We start from the raw sequence: 17,451 nt of genomic DNA, 5'->3' as shown, positions 1-17,451 counted from the left end.
GGTGGCTCAGTCAGTTAAGTGTCCAACTCTTGATTTGGTTCAGGTCAAGTTCTTACAATTTGTGGCATTGAGCCCCACTTCAGGCTCTGTGCTGATAGGATAGACGTGGCTTAGGATATTCCCTCAACCTCTCTGTCCCTCCACACCCATTCCTCCTCTCTTTCTCAAAATAAATAAATAAACACTAAAAATGACAGAAGAAATAGTTGCTCGTAATGTATGAAAAACTTCTATCAATCAAATACTGTAAAAAGATAAACTGCAGTTTGTCAATCTATGAACTGACACAAATATCATGATCTAGGTTTTCTAGGGTTTGGACCCCTGTTACTCAAGTCTTTATCCTGAAACAAAGAATCTTATGTGCTGAGAACGTCCCTCTGCTAAAGGGCTTTCCCAGGGCTTGCTTGATGTCTCTGTTCCTCAGGCCGTAGAGGAAGGGGTTCAGCATGGGTGTCACCACTGTGTACATGACTGAGGCTATGGCACTTGTCCTGGAGTTTTGTGCAGCAGCAGAACTCAGATACACCCCAAGGCTTGTACCATAGAACAAAGAGACCACTGAGAGGTGAGACCCACACGTGGAAAATGCTTTATACTTGCCCCTCACTGATGAAATTCTCAAAATGGAAGTGACAATTCTAGAGTAAGAGAACAGGATGCCAGTGAGTGGAACAACACCCAGAAGTCCACTTGTGAGATAGATCATCAGGTCATTGAGGAAGGTTTCAGAGCAAGCAAGTTGGATCACCTGATTAAGTTCACAGACAAAGTGAAGGATTTCCAGATCTGTGCAAAAAGAGAGTCGCAAAATCAGTAAGTCATGTAATAGAGAGTTAAAAATACTCAATACCCAGGATCCCAGGAGCAGGATGCCACAGAACTTGGAATTCATGATGACCATGTAGTGCAGTGGGTGACAGATGGCCACAAACCGGTCATAGGCCATCACGGTCAAGAGGAAGGTGTCTAATACTCCAAAAAGCATGAAAAAGTACATCTGACTGAGACAACCTTTGTAGGAGATCACTTTGCTCTGCGTCTGCATGTTCAGCAGCATCTTTGGGACGGTGGTGGAGGTGAAACAGATGTCTGAAAAGCACAGGTTGGAGAGGAAGAAGTACATGGGTGTGTGGAGGCGGGAGTCTGTGATAATGGCCAGGATCATGAGCAGGTTCCCAGTGAAGGTGACCAGGTACATGGACAGGAACACCCAAAAGAGCAGTGACTGCAGATCCCCCTCATCTGAGAGTCCCAAGAGGATAAATTCTGTCACACAGGTTTGATTTCTTCCTTCCATGTGTCTGGTGAAAACAGCTGGAACAGAGACAAGAGCATTGTAAAGGCACAGGCAGTGATCACAGAATTGAAAGAAATGCTGTGTTTTCAACATACTTCACTCATTAATTATTATAAATTCCCTACCATTCTTGAATAGGTACCAGAAAATTTCAGAGAATCTGAATGTTCCATGTTTTCCATGAGTCTGAAACTGTTTGCAATTCTTGTGCTGAATCAAAACAATTGTTCAAAGCAATGTTCTTCTCCATAAATTTCCTGAGACCTTTTTTTTTTGACCCAACAAAATTTACAAATTATATTGTGACAAGTGTTGTTGAAAGCATAGCAAAAAGTAGTGATGTGTGTTTTACCTTAACAAGACTGAGTCTAAGATGTGTGTGTCTCACAGGGAGGAATAGAATATTAATAAAGTAATAAATGACGTTTCAAGTGGTGGTTAAACTAACAGGTAAAATAATTCAGGACAACGTTGTCCTAAGTGGAAGGAAACCTGCCTTTGTATCATGTGCGATCAGGAGATTCTGAGCTGGAAAACTAAGAAATAGATGAACCGTGCAGATATCTTTGAACAAAACACTTAAGGCAGAGAAATCGCATGTGGAAAGAACTTGAATCAAGAGCTCACATGAAAACATCAGGCAACATCAAAGAGAATGTTGTGAGAAGAGCAGGTAACACAACAGGAGTAGGAGTTGGATGCAAATAACAGAGAGAAGAGCTCAAAGCCTTCTGCATCTGTGGAAACATTCTAAGGCAATGGACACCACAGTTCACCATCATTTTTATATGTATATGTTATATATGATGTCTGTCTACAACAGGATACATTTTATGTAATGTATACAAATGGAACATAATTCATTCCTGCATAATTCTCTGTCTTTCTCTCTACCTTTACTCTGGGCCCAGTTGGTCTAATTTCTGCATTTTCTATTGCATAAGACAGCTTCATCTTTCTATAAATGCTTTATGGGTGTGTACTTCACTAATAAATTTTCTTTGCACTACACACACATCTACATACACACACACACACACACACACACACACACGAGTGTGGGTAGGGAGAGAGACAGAGTTCTCCATTATTGTGGTACCGTATACTCTTGTAGCTGAAGCACATCTTTTTAGAAAGCAGAGGCCAGGCTACACCATAAGTCAAAGAGCTCCTTTCTCCTAGGAGAATTGCATTTTGTAATGTAGGCATTCCAGTGTACTGGCCATGGCTAAGGACCTCTAGAACCACACAGAATTAAAAGAATTAACACCAGTCTTTCTCAAAGTCTTCAAAGGGAAATATTTCGTACTTTATTCTATCAGGTCAGCATTGCACTGATACCAAAGCCATGAAAAGCCATTGGAAGAAAAGAAGACGACAGAGCAATATTCCCATGAAATATTGATGAGAACTTACTTAAGCATAGCAGGCTTTTGATCATAGTGTAGAAAAGGATTTTGCATCATGACCAAGTGGGATTTATACTTGGAAGGCAAGGATGGTTTAATTAATAACTCTCCTTCAGTGTAGTACAACACATTAACAGAATGAAGGGCAAAAGCACATGATTATATCAACTGACGGTAAATAAAATGGTACAAAGTGGAGTGCTCCTTAATAGTAACAGCATTCAAAAACTAAGAATGGAAGGAAGCTTCCACAACACAAAATAGGTCATATGAAAACCCACCTCTAAAATCATTCTCAATAGCGAAACACTGAGAGCGACCCCTAAGATAAGGCAAGACGAGCATGTTTGTTTTCATACCTTTTACGCAACGTGGCATTGCCTGTTCCAGACAGAGCAACTAGCCAACAAAAGAAAAAAGAAAAGAAAGGAAAGAAGGCAATAAAAGGCATCAAAATCAGAATGGAGAACCAATATGATTCCTCTTCACAAAAGGTGGTGTTACTAAAAAAAGACATTAAAAACAAGAAAAACTGTTAGAGTAATAAACGAATTCAGTAAAGTTGCGGAATATAAGTCAATGCAAACATAAAACTCAGGGGGCCGATGGAATCCTAGAATGGAGTGCACCAAGTGAAAATAAACAATCTACCTGTATTACAATTGCATGACACATTCTCAGTGAAACAAAAAATGTGAAGCAAAAAAATGTGAAGAAAGGCAAGATCTGGGAAAAGAGAAGGGTGTAAAACTGGACTTGAAAGAAATTGCACACAGGTGCTGCACCATACTTGTTCTTTTTTTTTAACATATGAAATTTATTGTCAAATTGGTTTCCATACAACACCCAGTGCTCATCCCCAAAGGTGCCCTCCTCAATACCCATCACCCACCCTCCCCTCCCTCCCACCCCCCATCAACCCTCAGTTTGTTCTCAGTTTTTAAGAGTCTCTTATGCTTTGGCTCTCTCCCACTCTAACCTCTTTTTTTTTTCCTTCCCCTCCCCCATGGGTCTCCAGCACCATCCTTGTTAAAGTGTATCCAGAAGTTATTGTTAGCAATGCTGATACTCCTGCACATGTGAACTGAAATTGAACATATAAGGAAATGGATAGTAAATGGTGGGAATGAGGTATCACATTTGTTGTGTCATTTTACATGTAAGCAAGGTGGTGTAGCTCTTATGATCCTTTGGTGATAAACTAGTTTTGGAGCCATCAGTGTGAACTGGCTTCAGCTTATATAAAAATACAGAGGGTTACATATAGACACATGTATGGATGTCTACATATACACAAAGTCGTAAACCCTCATGTGTCTTTGCCAGGTCAGTTGAGGGGATATAGAGACCCTGGTAGCAACAAGCACAGCAGGTACTAATCTCTTGAATCTCATCCCATGGTCCAACAAAATAAAACAGGGCTCCTTGCAGAAATGACTGATTGTAGAGCTCTGCAGGAAAGTACAGTAAGCTGAAGGTAAAGCTGAAGCATCTTTTCCTGTAAGACAGTAATGAAATGCTACCCTCCAAAAGCCAAGAATGATGGAGACATGCCAAAGGGACATGTCAGTAACTGAAGGAGCTCTCCATTGCCACAGCTGCAACAATCTGAGCAACAAAATAAAGTAGTATTGGGTTATAACACAGAGTATATAATGTAAATAATTGAAAAAATATGGAAGACACAATCTCGAGTGTAGAAGAAACCCAATGATTTACAGAAATATTCTACACTTAAGGAGGTGTGCGATAACTACCACTACCTAAAGATGGGGTTGTGTGTAGAAATTTCCTACAGGAGTACAGGATGGAAAGAAAGGGGAAAGGCAAATCTGACAAATCCCGTGTCATCCAGGACATTGATATCAACACCAATGAGAAATAGTCATGCTGATAGTGTGTACCCTTGATGTCAGGAAATGAACATGCCTCTTTCCCTCTCTAGTATTCTTGTCCAACATCCACGTCCCAGTCTTCTCATGAAAAGAAAGAATAATAAGGCAAGTCCAAAAGACTTACGGAATGCCTGACCAGTACTCTTAGCACTATCAATTGCTTCAAGAACAAAGGAGACTGAGGAAAAAGTCACTGCATGTGGAAGGTCAACAGATAGGACGATTAAAAGTAACATGTGTAAGAGAGAGGATGTGCTCATAACAGGAGAAACTGGAAAGGAGCTTATGAGAACCGTCTGAAAAATCACAGCAAGTTTGTTTTGTAAATGTACCACTGTTCAAATACGAAAGCCAATTAAAGTTAAAATTATTATTGAATTTAAAAAATCTTTGGAAACGCCGTGTTCTGAGATTGTCCCAAAGAGTCTGGTATGTGCCCAAATGACCAGTGTCACTGCTGTCAGTAACTCTTCACATCAGTAACATTGAATAATCATACCACATACAGTTTTTGAAATTTTTCAATGAAATAATGACTATACGGTATCTGCATTGTTTCTAGTAAACACTTAAGAATGAATGAAAAAATTCATCTGAATTTCTGGATTCACGATTTCCACCCCTCCGAGACCCATTCTGTGCCTGGTGCTGTTTCTATCCCTCAATAACACTCTCCCACTCTGAATGCAGCAATAGTTTCTTCCTCACAATAACCTGGGTCGTTTTTCCATAGACAAGACCTTGTCATAGCTGTCCCCTGACATAAAAGCGGCACTTACACGTCACAATTTCAGATTTCAATTTCGATCTTCTAGCCAAAATGTAAGATTGTCTCTTAATCTGACTATTGCCTACCCAGCCAGGTTCATTTGGGTTCACTTTGCAGACCTGCTCCTGACTGTTGGTTAGACAGTAAGAAGTATTTCTAATTCCAGCAGCACAACTCCCACTCTACTTAATCTCTAAATTTCCTTCTCTGCTCTTTCTTCCTGGACTTCTCACATCCCTTGTCTCCATGAAAAATCCCCAACACCCCTTTAAGGCTCAGCACCTATAAGCTTCTATGCAAAGCCTTCACTGACTCCTGTCAAAGAGTGGTCTTTCATGAAAACAATTACAAATAAAATAAAGAGACAACGTTAGGGGGAGGACATGTGTTACGGAGGAGACAGATCAGGGAGAGATGGTCTAGTGTATCCAGAGTTGCCCTCCAGAATCAAAGCCTTAATGGGCAGGACTTGGCATCAAAATTCTCCTTAACTTATTGTCCCTGTTGATGTCCCCAAAGTAACTACAGATACAAGGGGTCCCTCCCACCATAACACATTTATGCAGTCCTTCTAAAGATGCCCTGACTCACCCAGATGTTAGCACAGAACAGCGGGAGATCAATGACCCAGTCTCTCCCATGGATGAGTGACGTGGTTGGAAGTTATGTCCCCAGGAAGGGAAGAGACATGGCCCCACTCGTGAAGGCTCTAGAACACGGCTATGTGCTCATATCATCAGAGATTACAGGAGTCGGCTTCCTGGGTGCGGCAAAGGCATTTTCAATTTCTGTACCTGCAGGGAATAAACTCCCATGAGTCTCATTAAAGAAATAATATTTTGTCTCTCTTTCCCTTATGAGCCTAGGGTCTCTGGAGCTAGGAGAGAAAAACAGAATGCAAACTCATCCCAGTGTTGGAACACAGCCTGGAATTCCCTGAATGTCTCTTATGCCATTAAACTCTCTTATCTCAAAAGGAGATCCACTGTCTTTAGACATTCTCGCCAATAAGTCAGAGCACCCCGTCATAAGTATACAATTCTTTATTCAGAAATTCTGTGTTCCTTGACTCTTTTCTTTCTCCCATCTGTGCACATTCTGTTGGCTCACAATCATGGAACTCCCAGCCTCCACAGTGTCTCTCCTTTTCTCCTACTTCTCCTTTCTCCTTCATTGTGGGCAATGTCTGTTTAATATCACTCAACCATTTGCTTCCTTAAGCGTCTTACTAACCCTTCGTTAGCAGTTGCTTTACACTAGGCACTAAACTACATCCTGGGAAGGATGAAAGTTGTAAGAAATGGTCTCTTCTCTTGAGGAGCTCACAGTCTCAACAGAGTGAGAAAAAAAGATAAATGAATGTGCTAAGTTGAAGAGGCCCTGACACCTGATGAAGAGAAGACCAACATAGTCACCTCTTCCAGAAGAGATGGGTGAAGGCTGCACAAACAAGCCACTAATTGTCCCGAGTCTTCATGTGGGTGAAGGTGGTAAGGGCACTCCAAGATGAAATCCGGCAGCCAATGAGGGAAATACTTCACACTCGCTACCAACAATCAGAAGACAAGAATGACAATTCAAAAATTACCCTGAGCCGTTAGACAGCATTCAGAGAGCAGAGATGCTGATATTTTGGCTCTCAGCTTGACACGTATTTAGGAAAATAGCTGCAAGTCAGTGCAGATCTCATGACGGGATGTCCAGGACCAAGCTCTCCCTGTGAAAAACTCATCCTGCAACAATGTTAGGCAGAGACTGTTGCTACTACAATACCCTAAGAAAAGTGTAGATGGAAAAATAGGGAGTCAATGAACCCCATCGAAGAACAAAAAAGTAATAAACATTATGTAAGTTTGCGACGTGGAAGGACCTAGAGGGTATGGTGCTCAGGCAAATGAGTCCGTCAGAGAAAGACAAACACCATTTGATTTCACTCCTGTGTGGAATGTAAGAAACGAAACAAATGAACAAACATGGAAAAAAGAAGAAACAAAAAACCAGACTTTTAACACGGAGAACAAACTGGTGGTTGTCAGAGAAAAGGTGGCTATGGTTGGGTGAGATAGATAAAGGGAATTAAGGGTACACTTATCCCCATGAGCACTGAGCAGTATATAGAATTGCTGATGCATTACATTGTGCATCTGAAATTCATATAGCTCTGTAAAGTATACGTCAATAAAAATAATGGTTGGGTAAGGAGGAAAATATAATACTCAGAGGAGTTACCACATTTTAATTTTTAAATGACCAGCTTTCACAACAACAAGAAAAATAGATATATAACTCAATGAAATAAGAGGGAGCCCAGAAATAAGTCCTCATACATACTACTAAATGACTTTTGACAAGACTGCAGCATATTTCAATGGTACATAGGCAGTCCTTTGAAGCAAATGTGATGGAAAACTGGATATCCACGTGCAAAATGAGGAAGGTGACCCTTCTTTCCACATCTACAAACATGACTCCTAATGGGTCACAGATCTAACCATAAGATCTTGAGAAACTTGACAGAAGACCATGGGGGAGGGGAAGGGAAAAAAAAGTTACAGAAAGGGAGGGAGGCAAACCATAAGAGACCTGGATATGAGAATGGACTGAGGGTTGATGGGAGGTAGAGGAGAGGGGAAAGTGGGTGATGGGCATTGAAGAGGGCACTTGGATGAGAACTGGGTGTTGTATGGAAACCAATCTGACAATAAATTATATTAAAGAAATAAAAAACAAACATAAGACATAAAACTGTAAATAAACACTTAGAAGAAAACATACAGATACATCTTTGTGACTCTGGATTTGACAAAGATTTCTTGGATATAACACCAAAGACACAGGCAGCTAGAGAAACAATTACATCAGCAAAATCAAAATATTTGTGCGTGAAGGGCACTATTTCCAAATGAAAAGGCAACCGCAAAATGGAGAAACTATTGCTGAATCACACACCTGATAAAAGATTAATATCCAAACTGTGTCCAGAATTTCAAGAATTCTTGAAAAAAGAAACCCAACTCAATTTTAAAAAGGTGGCGCTGGGGCAAATTGGTATCTCAGTCGGTTGAACATCTGCACTAGATTTGGGCTTGGATCATGACCCAGGATTCTTGGATCGAGCCCTGTGTCAGGCTCTGTGCTGTGCATGGAGCCTGCTTGGGATTCTCTCTCTCCCTCGCCCCTCTATCCCACTTACATGCTCTCTCTCTTTAAACTTTTTTCTTAAGGCAAAACTTATTTAAATACCTGTTAGTTAACACACAGTGTCATATTAGTTTCAGGTGTACAATACAGTGAATCAATACTTCCATAATACAAACTTTTACAATATATATTTAAAAAAAATACTGCCCATGAGGATGTGGAGAAAGGGGAACCTCTTGCACTGATGGTGGGAATGCAAACTGCTGCAGCCACTGTGGAAAACGGTATGAAGATTCCTCAAAAAGTGAAAAATAGAAGGGCATTTGTTGCTTCACCGTCATAAAGAATGAAATCTTGCCATTTGAAATGACATGGATAGAACTAGCATGTATCGTGCCACACAAAATAAGTCAGAGAAAGACAAATTTCATATGATATCATTTATATGTGGAATTTAAGAAACAGAACAAACAGGGAAAGGGAGAGAAAACTAATATGAGATAAAAACATAGACAGCAGCAAACCATAAGAGACTCTGAACCACAGAGAACAAAGTGAGAGTTGCTGGAAGAGAGGTGGATGGGGGAGAGACTAGATGGGGGATGGGCATTAAGGGAGGCACTTGTTGCAATGAGCACCGTGTAGTCTATGCAGACAACGAATCACTAAATTCTACTCCAGAAACTAATAGTGTACTCTATGGTAACTAATTTGAACTTAAATAAAATCTTGGAAGAAAAAAAACAGAGGTACCCTACAATCCAGTAATCACACTACTGGGTCATTACCCCCCAAAATACAAAACACTCATTCGAAGGGATAAATGCACTTCTGTGTTTTTAGCACTATCACTTACAGTAGCCAAATAATGGAAGCAGCCTACGTGTCCATTGATAAGATGAATGGATAAAGATCTGGTATAGACGTACATTGGAATACTAGTCACCCATAAAAATGAATGATGCCTTCCCATTTGCAACAACTTGGATGGAGTCAGTGAGTATAACGTTGGGCAAAATAAGTCAGGTAGAGAAAGACAAATACCACATGACCTCACTCATATGCGGAATTAAAGAAACAAAACAAATGAGTACAAGAGGAAAAGAGAGAGAGGAGAAGCTTATGGTTACCAGAAGGGAAAGGAGGAGATGGGGGAATAGGTGATGGGGATCAAGCGGTGCATTTGCTGTGATGAGCACTGGGTGTGTCATGGAGGTGTTGAAGCACTACCTTATACACCTGAAACTGATATTACGCTGTATGTTAACTACATAGGAATTAAAACTTTTAAATAAATTTTTAAAAAAGTAAAACTAATGGGGAGCCTGGTTGCTTCTGTCGGTTAAATGTCTGACTCTTGGTTTCAGCTCGGCCATGATCTCACAGTTTGTGAGTTCGAGCCCCACGTCTGGCTCTGCACTGACTGCATGGAGCCTGCTTGGGATTCTCTCTCCCTCTCTCTCTGCCGCTCCCCTCCTCATGCTCGTGTGATCTCTCTCTCTCTCTCTCTCTCTCTCTCTCTCTCTTTCTCTCAGAATAAACAAAGTTAAAAAATAAAAAATACATTTACAAAAAAACTAAAACTAATTTTGAAAAACAAAAAAAGGCAATGGACTCAAGAATTTATAGCAATGGCTACTTAGCACATGAAAGATGCGCAACATGACTAATCACTACAGAAACGCAAATAAAAACCATAGCGTGATACCACGCCACACACACTAGGATGGCTGTTGTAAAACCAAAACAGAAAATGAGTGTTGGTGAGGAGGTGAAGAAACTGGAACTCCGCTGTGCTTTGCTGATGAGAATAAAATGTAGAATTATCATTCGATGCAGTAATTTTCCTTCTGTTTATATACCCACTTAAACACCCCAAAAGAATGCAAAGCAGGGAGCAAAACACATATTTCTACACCAGTTTTCATAACAGATTATTCACAGTAATGAAAATGTGGAGACAAGCCAAATGTCCACCAACAAACTCACAGATAAACGAAGTGTCGTGAACGCAGACAGTGGGACAGCATTCAGCCTTTACAATGAACGGAATTCTGGCATAGTCTACAACATGGGTGAAACTCTCAAACACAAGGCTAAGTGTCAGAAGCCAGACACAAAAGGACCAGTTTCACACAATGACATCTACGTGAGGTATCTAGAGTACTCGGTTTTAGAGAAAGAAGGTAGGATGGTGGGAGACGGGCTGGGCTAAGGGGCAATGCGGATATAGTATTTCAAGGGCACAAAGGCTCAGTTTGAGACAATGAGAAAGTTCTGGAGATTGATAGAGGTGGTGGTTGCTCAACAGAGAGAAAATACTTAATGCCACATAAGTATATCTCAAAGTGTTCAAAATAATAAATTTTATATAGACTTTACCCTAACAAAAAAGAATTTTAAAAGAGTGACGTGTTCTAAAAGAATTTCAGGGGTTCCTGGTGGTTCAGTTGGTTAGGCATCTGACTCTAGATTTCGGCTCAGGTCATGATCTGACCTGAGGCCATGTTCCTGAGTTCAAGCCCCACATTGGGCTCTTCACTGGCAATATGGAGCTTGCTTAGGATTTTCTCACTCTCCCTCTTTCTATCCCAATCCAGCTACTTCTTTCTCTCTCTCAAAGTAAATGAATAAACTTTAAAAAAAAAAAAAAGGAATTTCAGTGTCATAAATAGTTTAATATGACGTAGAGGAAGGAATCCAAAATACAAGGAGACAGGGCATCGTGATATGTTTATCTTGTGTGATTCAATGTCTCAACCCCAAAGTATACCAAAACTGAGGTTTCAGACGACATAAATTCATAAGGCCATTGAGAACTACCTTGGGAAGCACCTAAAGTCTTCCCTCACAAGCTCTACAGAGCTTGCCCTCCATATGACAGACTTACCATGGACATGCTGAAATTGAAATGCCTTTGTCCTGACTTCAGCCCCTCCTGAACTGCCAGAGGCCATGTCAGCAGCAGTCCAACACCATTTGAGGTATGCTATTCATAGTGCATGTAAGAGTTAATCATTTTCATCCAAATCGGTGAGGCCACAGGAATTTTTAGAAATGACAAATTCATCAGGGTGTCTCCAAGAGACAAAATTGATGGGCAGCTCACCAAGGGCACATCTGATTTGTGTAACTAAAAAAAAAAAAAAATCCACCTCTAATAATCATGAAGACAAGATTGACCTGAGTCACCACAATAAGGGGTCATAATCTCTATGAGTCCTGAGACTGTTCACTGACCCAGATCCTCAATTGATGGGACCATTTACACCTGATGGAAGGCTGTAAAATGACAACCAATGTTTACATTTTCCTCCAAACACAACCCAAAGGCTCTGAGATGATGGCGCTGGCTAGCTTATAATGGTTCATGGGGACTGTGGTCTGAACCAAAACTGGCGCCTTGATATTGGGCAGTACGAGAGCAACTATACCATGGAAATTGGCAAATGCTATAAAGAAGCTTTCTTCTTATTCCTTTGTTTTTATTTTCTGCCTTTCTTCTTGCTTTCCCTGCTTCTTTTTGTCTGTGCATTTGAGATATCGTTCCATGAACGTTTATCTGCCTACTAGTGTTCGAAAAGACCTGTGAACTTTTAGCTGGAAAACTGTGTATCAGGTAATAGGGAATTACCATGATCGCCTACAATCCAAGTGGGGGACTCTGGCATCAGGTGATAAGGAGACATTCGTCTTACTCTGTCTCACACAGCACAGGTTAGGTCCATAAGTGTATCCTGATCTCACTGCTAATTTCTGGGATGCAGCATTAGAAAAGATGGAGGTGGCAATAGGCAGAGTAGCCTTATTGTGCGTGAGATCTGTGAAGAGCCTATGACGGTAGGAGGTGCTGAGGGAAATCACAAGACAGTGCTGCCGCCTACCAAATATTAACAGAAAAGTAATAATGCATCCCTGGGAAAAATCACCAAGGTTGACACCATCAAGGCCTGAAACATCAGGAGCTGCGATTTCTGTTATCTTCACACTTAATTTATGGTTAGGACTGTGTGAGGGGAAACTACAGATGGCATACTGAATGTGGATTATTGTAAACTAATCACACAGGGTTCCCGGTGGCTCTGCTTTTATAAATATGATCACTTGCCAAGGTGAATTGGCATAAAACCCTGGAAACTCATCTATAAATTCTGGTATGTTCAATGATTTTCCTCCAAAAGCAGATACTCTAACAGGTACCTGTTTTCAACCCACAGAAGAAGCATTTCACATTTACTCCCTGTCTCCTCCTATCACATTTTAAGTATTCAATTTGCCATATTGTTTATATGTTTCTAAAAATACATGAAATGGGAGCCCCTGGGGGTCTCAGTTGGTTGAGTGTCCATCTTTGGTTCAGGTCATGATCTCCCAATTCCTGGGTTCATGCCAAGCATCAGGCTCTGTGCACACGGCTCAGAGCCTGGAGCCTGCTTCTGATTCTATGTCTCCCTCTGTCTCTGGCCTTCCTCTCTCTCTCTCTCTCCCTCTCTCTCTCTCTCAAAAAATGAATAAACATTAATTTTTTTTAATCCATGCAATAGAATTTAATGAGAGGTCTAAACAGTTTTAAAGAACTACAGAAGACTGCAAAGGAAACAATCAACAAAACTAAAAGGCAACCGATGGAATGGGAAAAGATGTTTGAAAATGATATATCACACAAAGGGCTAGTATCCCAAATCTATAAAGAACTCACCAAACTCCACACCTGAAAAACAAATAACCCAGTGAAGAAATGGGCAGAAGACATGAATAGACACTTTTCTAAAGAAGACATCCAGATGGCCAACAGGCACATGAAAAGATGCTCAACGTCACTCCTCCTCAGGGAAATACAAATTAAAACCACACTGAGATATCACCTCATGCCAGTCAGAGTGGCTAAAATGAACAAATCAGGAGACTATAGATGCTGGAGAGGATGTGGAGAAACGGGAACCCTCTTGCACTCCCACTGATGGTGGGAATGCAAACTGGTGCAGCCGCTCTGGAAAACAGTGTGGAGGTTCCTCAAAAAATTAAAAATAGATCTACCCTACGACCCAGAAATATCACTGCTAAGAATTTACCCAAGGGATCCAGGAGTGCTGATGCATAGGGGCACTTGTACCCCAATGTTTAGAGCAGTACTTTCAACAATGGCCAAATTATGGAAAGAGCTTAAATGTCCATCAACTGACAAATGGATAAAGAAATTGTGGTTTATATACACAATGGAGTACTACGTGGCAATGAGAAAGAATGAAATATGGCCTTTTGTAGCAACGTGGAAGGAACTGGAGAGTGTGATGCTAAGTGAAATAAGTCATACAGAGAAAGACAGATACCATATGTTTTCACTCTTATGTGGATACTGAGAAACTTAACAGAAGACTATGGGGGAGGGGAAGGGAAAAAAAAGTTACAGAGAGGGAGGGAGACAAACCATCAGAGACTCTTAAAAACTGAGAATAAACTGAGTGTTGATGGGGGATGGGAGGGAGGGGAGGGTGGGTGATGGGTGTTGAGGAGGGCACCTGTTGGGATGAGCACGGGGTGTTGTTGTCACATAAATGGAATTATTTTATTTTGTTTTCAGATTGTTTACTCTTCATATATAAAAATGCAGTTGAGTTCTTGAGGGTTGGCTTTGTATCCAGTTACTTGGCTGAATTGATTTATTAGTGGTATTAGTCCTTTTGTGGCATCTTTAGGATTTTCTACATATAAGATCACATCATCCACATACATAAATTTCTTTCTTTCTTTCCAGTTTGGATACCTTTTATTTCTTTTTCTTTCTTTAACTGCTCTGGCCAGAACTTGCAATGTTATGTTGAGTAGAAGATGTGAAAGTGGGCACCCTTTCCTTATTCCTGATCATACAGAAAAATGCACACTGTATCACCCTTGAGTATCATGCTTGGTGTGGGTTTTTCACTAATGGCTTGATGTTGAGATAAGCCCTTCTATTCCCACATTTTAGTGTTTTTATCATGTTCCATACAGAAATATAAAAAATTAATTTCTTGAGTGCAGAATATAAACAATAATGTACCAGCCAGGTTAGTAATGCATGATTGTGTCATGTTCTTCTTATTTTGATAGTCACATCAACCATACGGAACTAGGCAACGATACACGAAGTTCAGAATTTCTTCTTCTGGGACTTTCAGAGGAACCGGAATTGCAACCCTTCCTCTTTGGGCTGTTCCTGTCCATGTACTTGGTCACCATACTTGGGAATCTGCTCATCATCCTGGCTGTAAACTCTGACTCCCACCTCCACACGCCCATGTACTTCTTCCTCGCCAACCTGTCCTTTGTAGACATCTGTGTCACTTCCACCACAGTCCCCAAGATGCTGGCGAATATACAAACACAGAGAAAGGTCATAACTTATGAAAGCTGTATCACGCAGATATACTTTTTCATACTCTTTGTAGTTTTGGACAATTTCCTCCTGACTGTGATGGCATATGACCGCTTTGTAGCCATCTGTCACCCACTGTGCTACACAGTTATCATGAACCCCAAGTTCTGTGGGCTGCTGGTTCTGGTGTCCTGGATCGTGAGTGTCCTGAATTCCTTGTTACAAACCTTAATGGTGTTGCAGCTGTCCTTCTGTACAGGCATGGAAATCCCCCACTTTTTCTGTGAACTCAGTCAGATGATCCAACTTGCCTGTTCTGACACCTTTCTTAATGACATGGTAACGTGTTTTACAACTGTGCTGTTGGGCGGTGCTCCCCTGGCTGGGGTCCTTTACTCTTATTCTAAGATAGTTTCCTCCATATGTGGGATCTCATCAGCTCAGGGCAAGTATAAAGCATTTTCCACCTGTGCGTCTCACCTCTCCGTTGTCTCTCTATTTTATTGTACTGGCCTGGGAGTGTACCTTAGCTCTGCTGCTACCCAGAGCTCACACTCAAGTGCCACAGCCTCGGTGATGTACACGGTGGTCACGCCCATGCTGAACCCCTTCATCTACAGCCTGAGGAACAGAGACATAAAGGAGGCTCTAAATGTATTTTTCAGAGGGAGGCCATAAAAAGGCCATTTCTTAAGAAGTACCAGTCATTGCAGGCTTAATGCTTAATAGCCTGAATTTGTGATTTTTTAACCAGATCATGAAAGAAGAACTTAATGCCTCTATTTATATCCTAGAGTTTCAGTTTTTCTAACATTCAACTGCTTTATTGAATTTAAATAAGTCCCTGTGGTTAACTCTCTGCTCCTGATACCCAATAGTTTTTCCTTTTTTTCTCCCTAGTTTCCAAAGTTAGTCCCAACCTTGAATCAGAACAATTGGGAAATTCCCATTTGCCTCATATAGTGATGAATGGTCCTAGTTTTATGGAATAAACTACATTTGGCAACTGAGGCCATGTATATAATTTTATTGTAGAGGAAATTGTGAGATCACAGGGTTTTTTTTTTTTTTTTTTTTCACTCTGTGTCTGCCATTCCTTTATAGATTCTACCTTAAATGCCCTTCCGGATAATGTAGACATTAACATACTAGTTTGTTTTGTCACTAGTCGTGGGGTTTTGGGATCCTCGTTAGGATCCTGTTCTCTTATCAGCTCAGCATCCACAGTATCCCTGGCACAGAATAGTAAGGCAAAAATTCCTTATGAAAAACATGCTCTGCTCCAAGTGTAAACTACAGAAAGACAAATTTGCATAAACCAAGTGACCAATATGGGGTTACTATCCGAGAAGACCTGAAAAAAATGATGACATAAAACTTTCAATCACGCTGTATTTTATTGCACAAAATCTGTTTTTGATGATGTATAACTACTTATTGAGGTGTGGGATATTTGGTGTCCATGTTTAAAGGGATTTATTAATTGGAGCGAAGAATTTAGTGGCAGATTTTATACTATTTCATTGGATGATACTGCTGTTTCTATTTGAAAATTTCTAGTGCTGCCTACAAATACTATGATTTCCATTGCCCTAAACTTAATATCTCCCCCTTTAAAAATGATGTCCTAAAAATGATAGAGTGAGTGAACAATATGTGTATGCACTCTCTCATTACGTTCTTTCACTTTTTTATGCTCTGAAATCTCTTCAATCCTCATGATCAAAGGATGACTCAGACAAGAGCTTGAATTCATGCCCAGCGATGTTCTGGGAATGGAGACTTGTGCCTGAGAGTCCTACAAGTTATCCGTGCAAAAACATACAGGTCTTTCCAATCTCTACCTGGAAGAGAAACTCAGTGATAGTACCTTTTTAATACAGTTACCTAAAATTAATTTGACTAACCAGGTCATTATGAATGCTCCCATCAAATATCAGAACAAATGTCAAAAAAGAAGCAGCAGTAGGTTATTCTTAATATTCTCAGTACTATTTACATTGATTATTGTGTCAGTAAGCTATATGCTTACTGCATGACAAGCCATGCCAAAAGTAAATGTTTTAAGCTAATGCTTTAAACATTTTTTTAAATATGAAATTTATTGTCAAATTGGTTTCCATACAACACCCAGGGCTCATCCCAACAGGTGCCCTCCTCAATGCCCATCACCCACACTCCCCTCCCTCCCACCCCCCATCAACCCTCAGTTTCTCAGTTTTCAAGAGTCTCTCATGTTTTGGCTCCCTCCCTCTCTAACCTTTTGTTTGTTTTTCCTTCCCCTCCCCCACGGTCTTCTGTTAAGTTTCTCAGGATCCACATAAGAGTGAAAACATATGGTACCTGTCTTTCTCTGTATGACTTATTTCACTTAGCATCACACTCTCTAGTTCCATCCACGTTGCTGCAAAAGGCCATATTTCATTCTTTCTCACTGCCAAGTAGGATTCCATTGTGTATATAAACCACAATTTCTTTATCCATTCATCAGTTGATGGACATTTAGGCTCTTTCCATCATTTGGCTATTGTTGAAAATGCTGCTATAAACATTGGGGTACAAGTGCCCCTATGCATCAGTAC

The 17,451-nt window shown here is 40.6% G+C and overlaps 1 protein-coding gene and 1 pseudogene across 1 annotated transcript; one reads left to right on the top strand and one right to left on the bottom strand.

Moving 5' to 3' along the window:
* Positions 1-322: 322 nt before the first annotated feature.
* LOC112852327 (olfactory receptor 7A10-like) lies at positions 323-1,300 on the bottom strand. Its single transcript, XM_025915816.2, has one exon. It carries the CDS (start codon positions 1,298-1,300, stop codon positions 332-334), a length of 969 nt encoding a protein of 322 aa, XP_025771601.2. The 3' UTR covers positions 323-331.
* A 13,268-nt stretch (positions 1,301-14,568) lies between these two features.
* On the top strand, positions 14,569-15,547 carry LOC112852587 (olfactory receptor-like protein OLF4; annotated as a pseudogene).
* The last annotated feature ends 1,904 nt before the right edge of the window (positions 15,548-17,451 follow it).

Source organism: Puma concolor, chromosome A2 (assembly GCF_028749965.1).
Source record: "Puma concolor isolate L17-30 chromosome A2, mPumCon1.1.hap2, whole genome shotgun sequence".
In the NCBI taxonomy this organism is placed as follows: domain Eukaryota; kingdom Metazoa; phylum Chordata; class Mammalia; order Carnivora; family Felidae; genus Puma; species Puma concolor.
The sequence above is the reverse complement of the archived record's forward strand: the minus strand, read 5'-3'. Positions and strand labels throughout refer to the sequence as shown.

Bases quoted from the DNA above. Each gene is read 5' to 3' on its own strand.
- LOC112852327 (XM_025915816.2), bottom strand. From the start codon at position 1,300: ATGGAAGGAAGAAATCAAACCTGTGTGACAGAATTTATCCTCTTGGGA.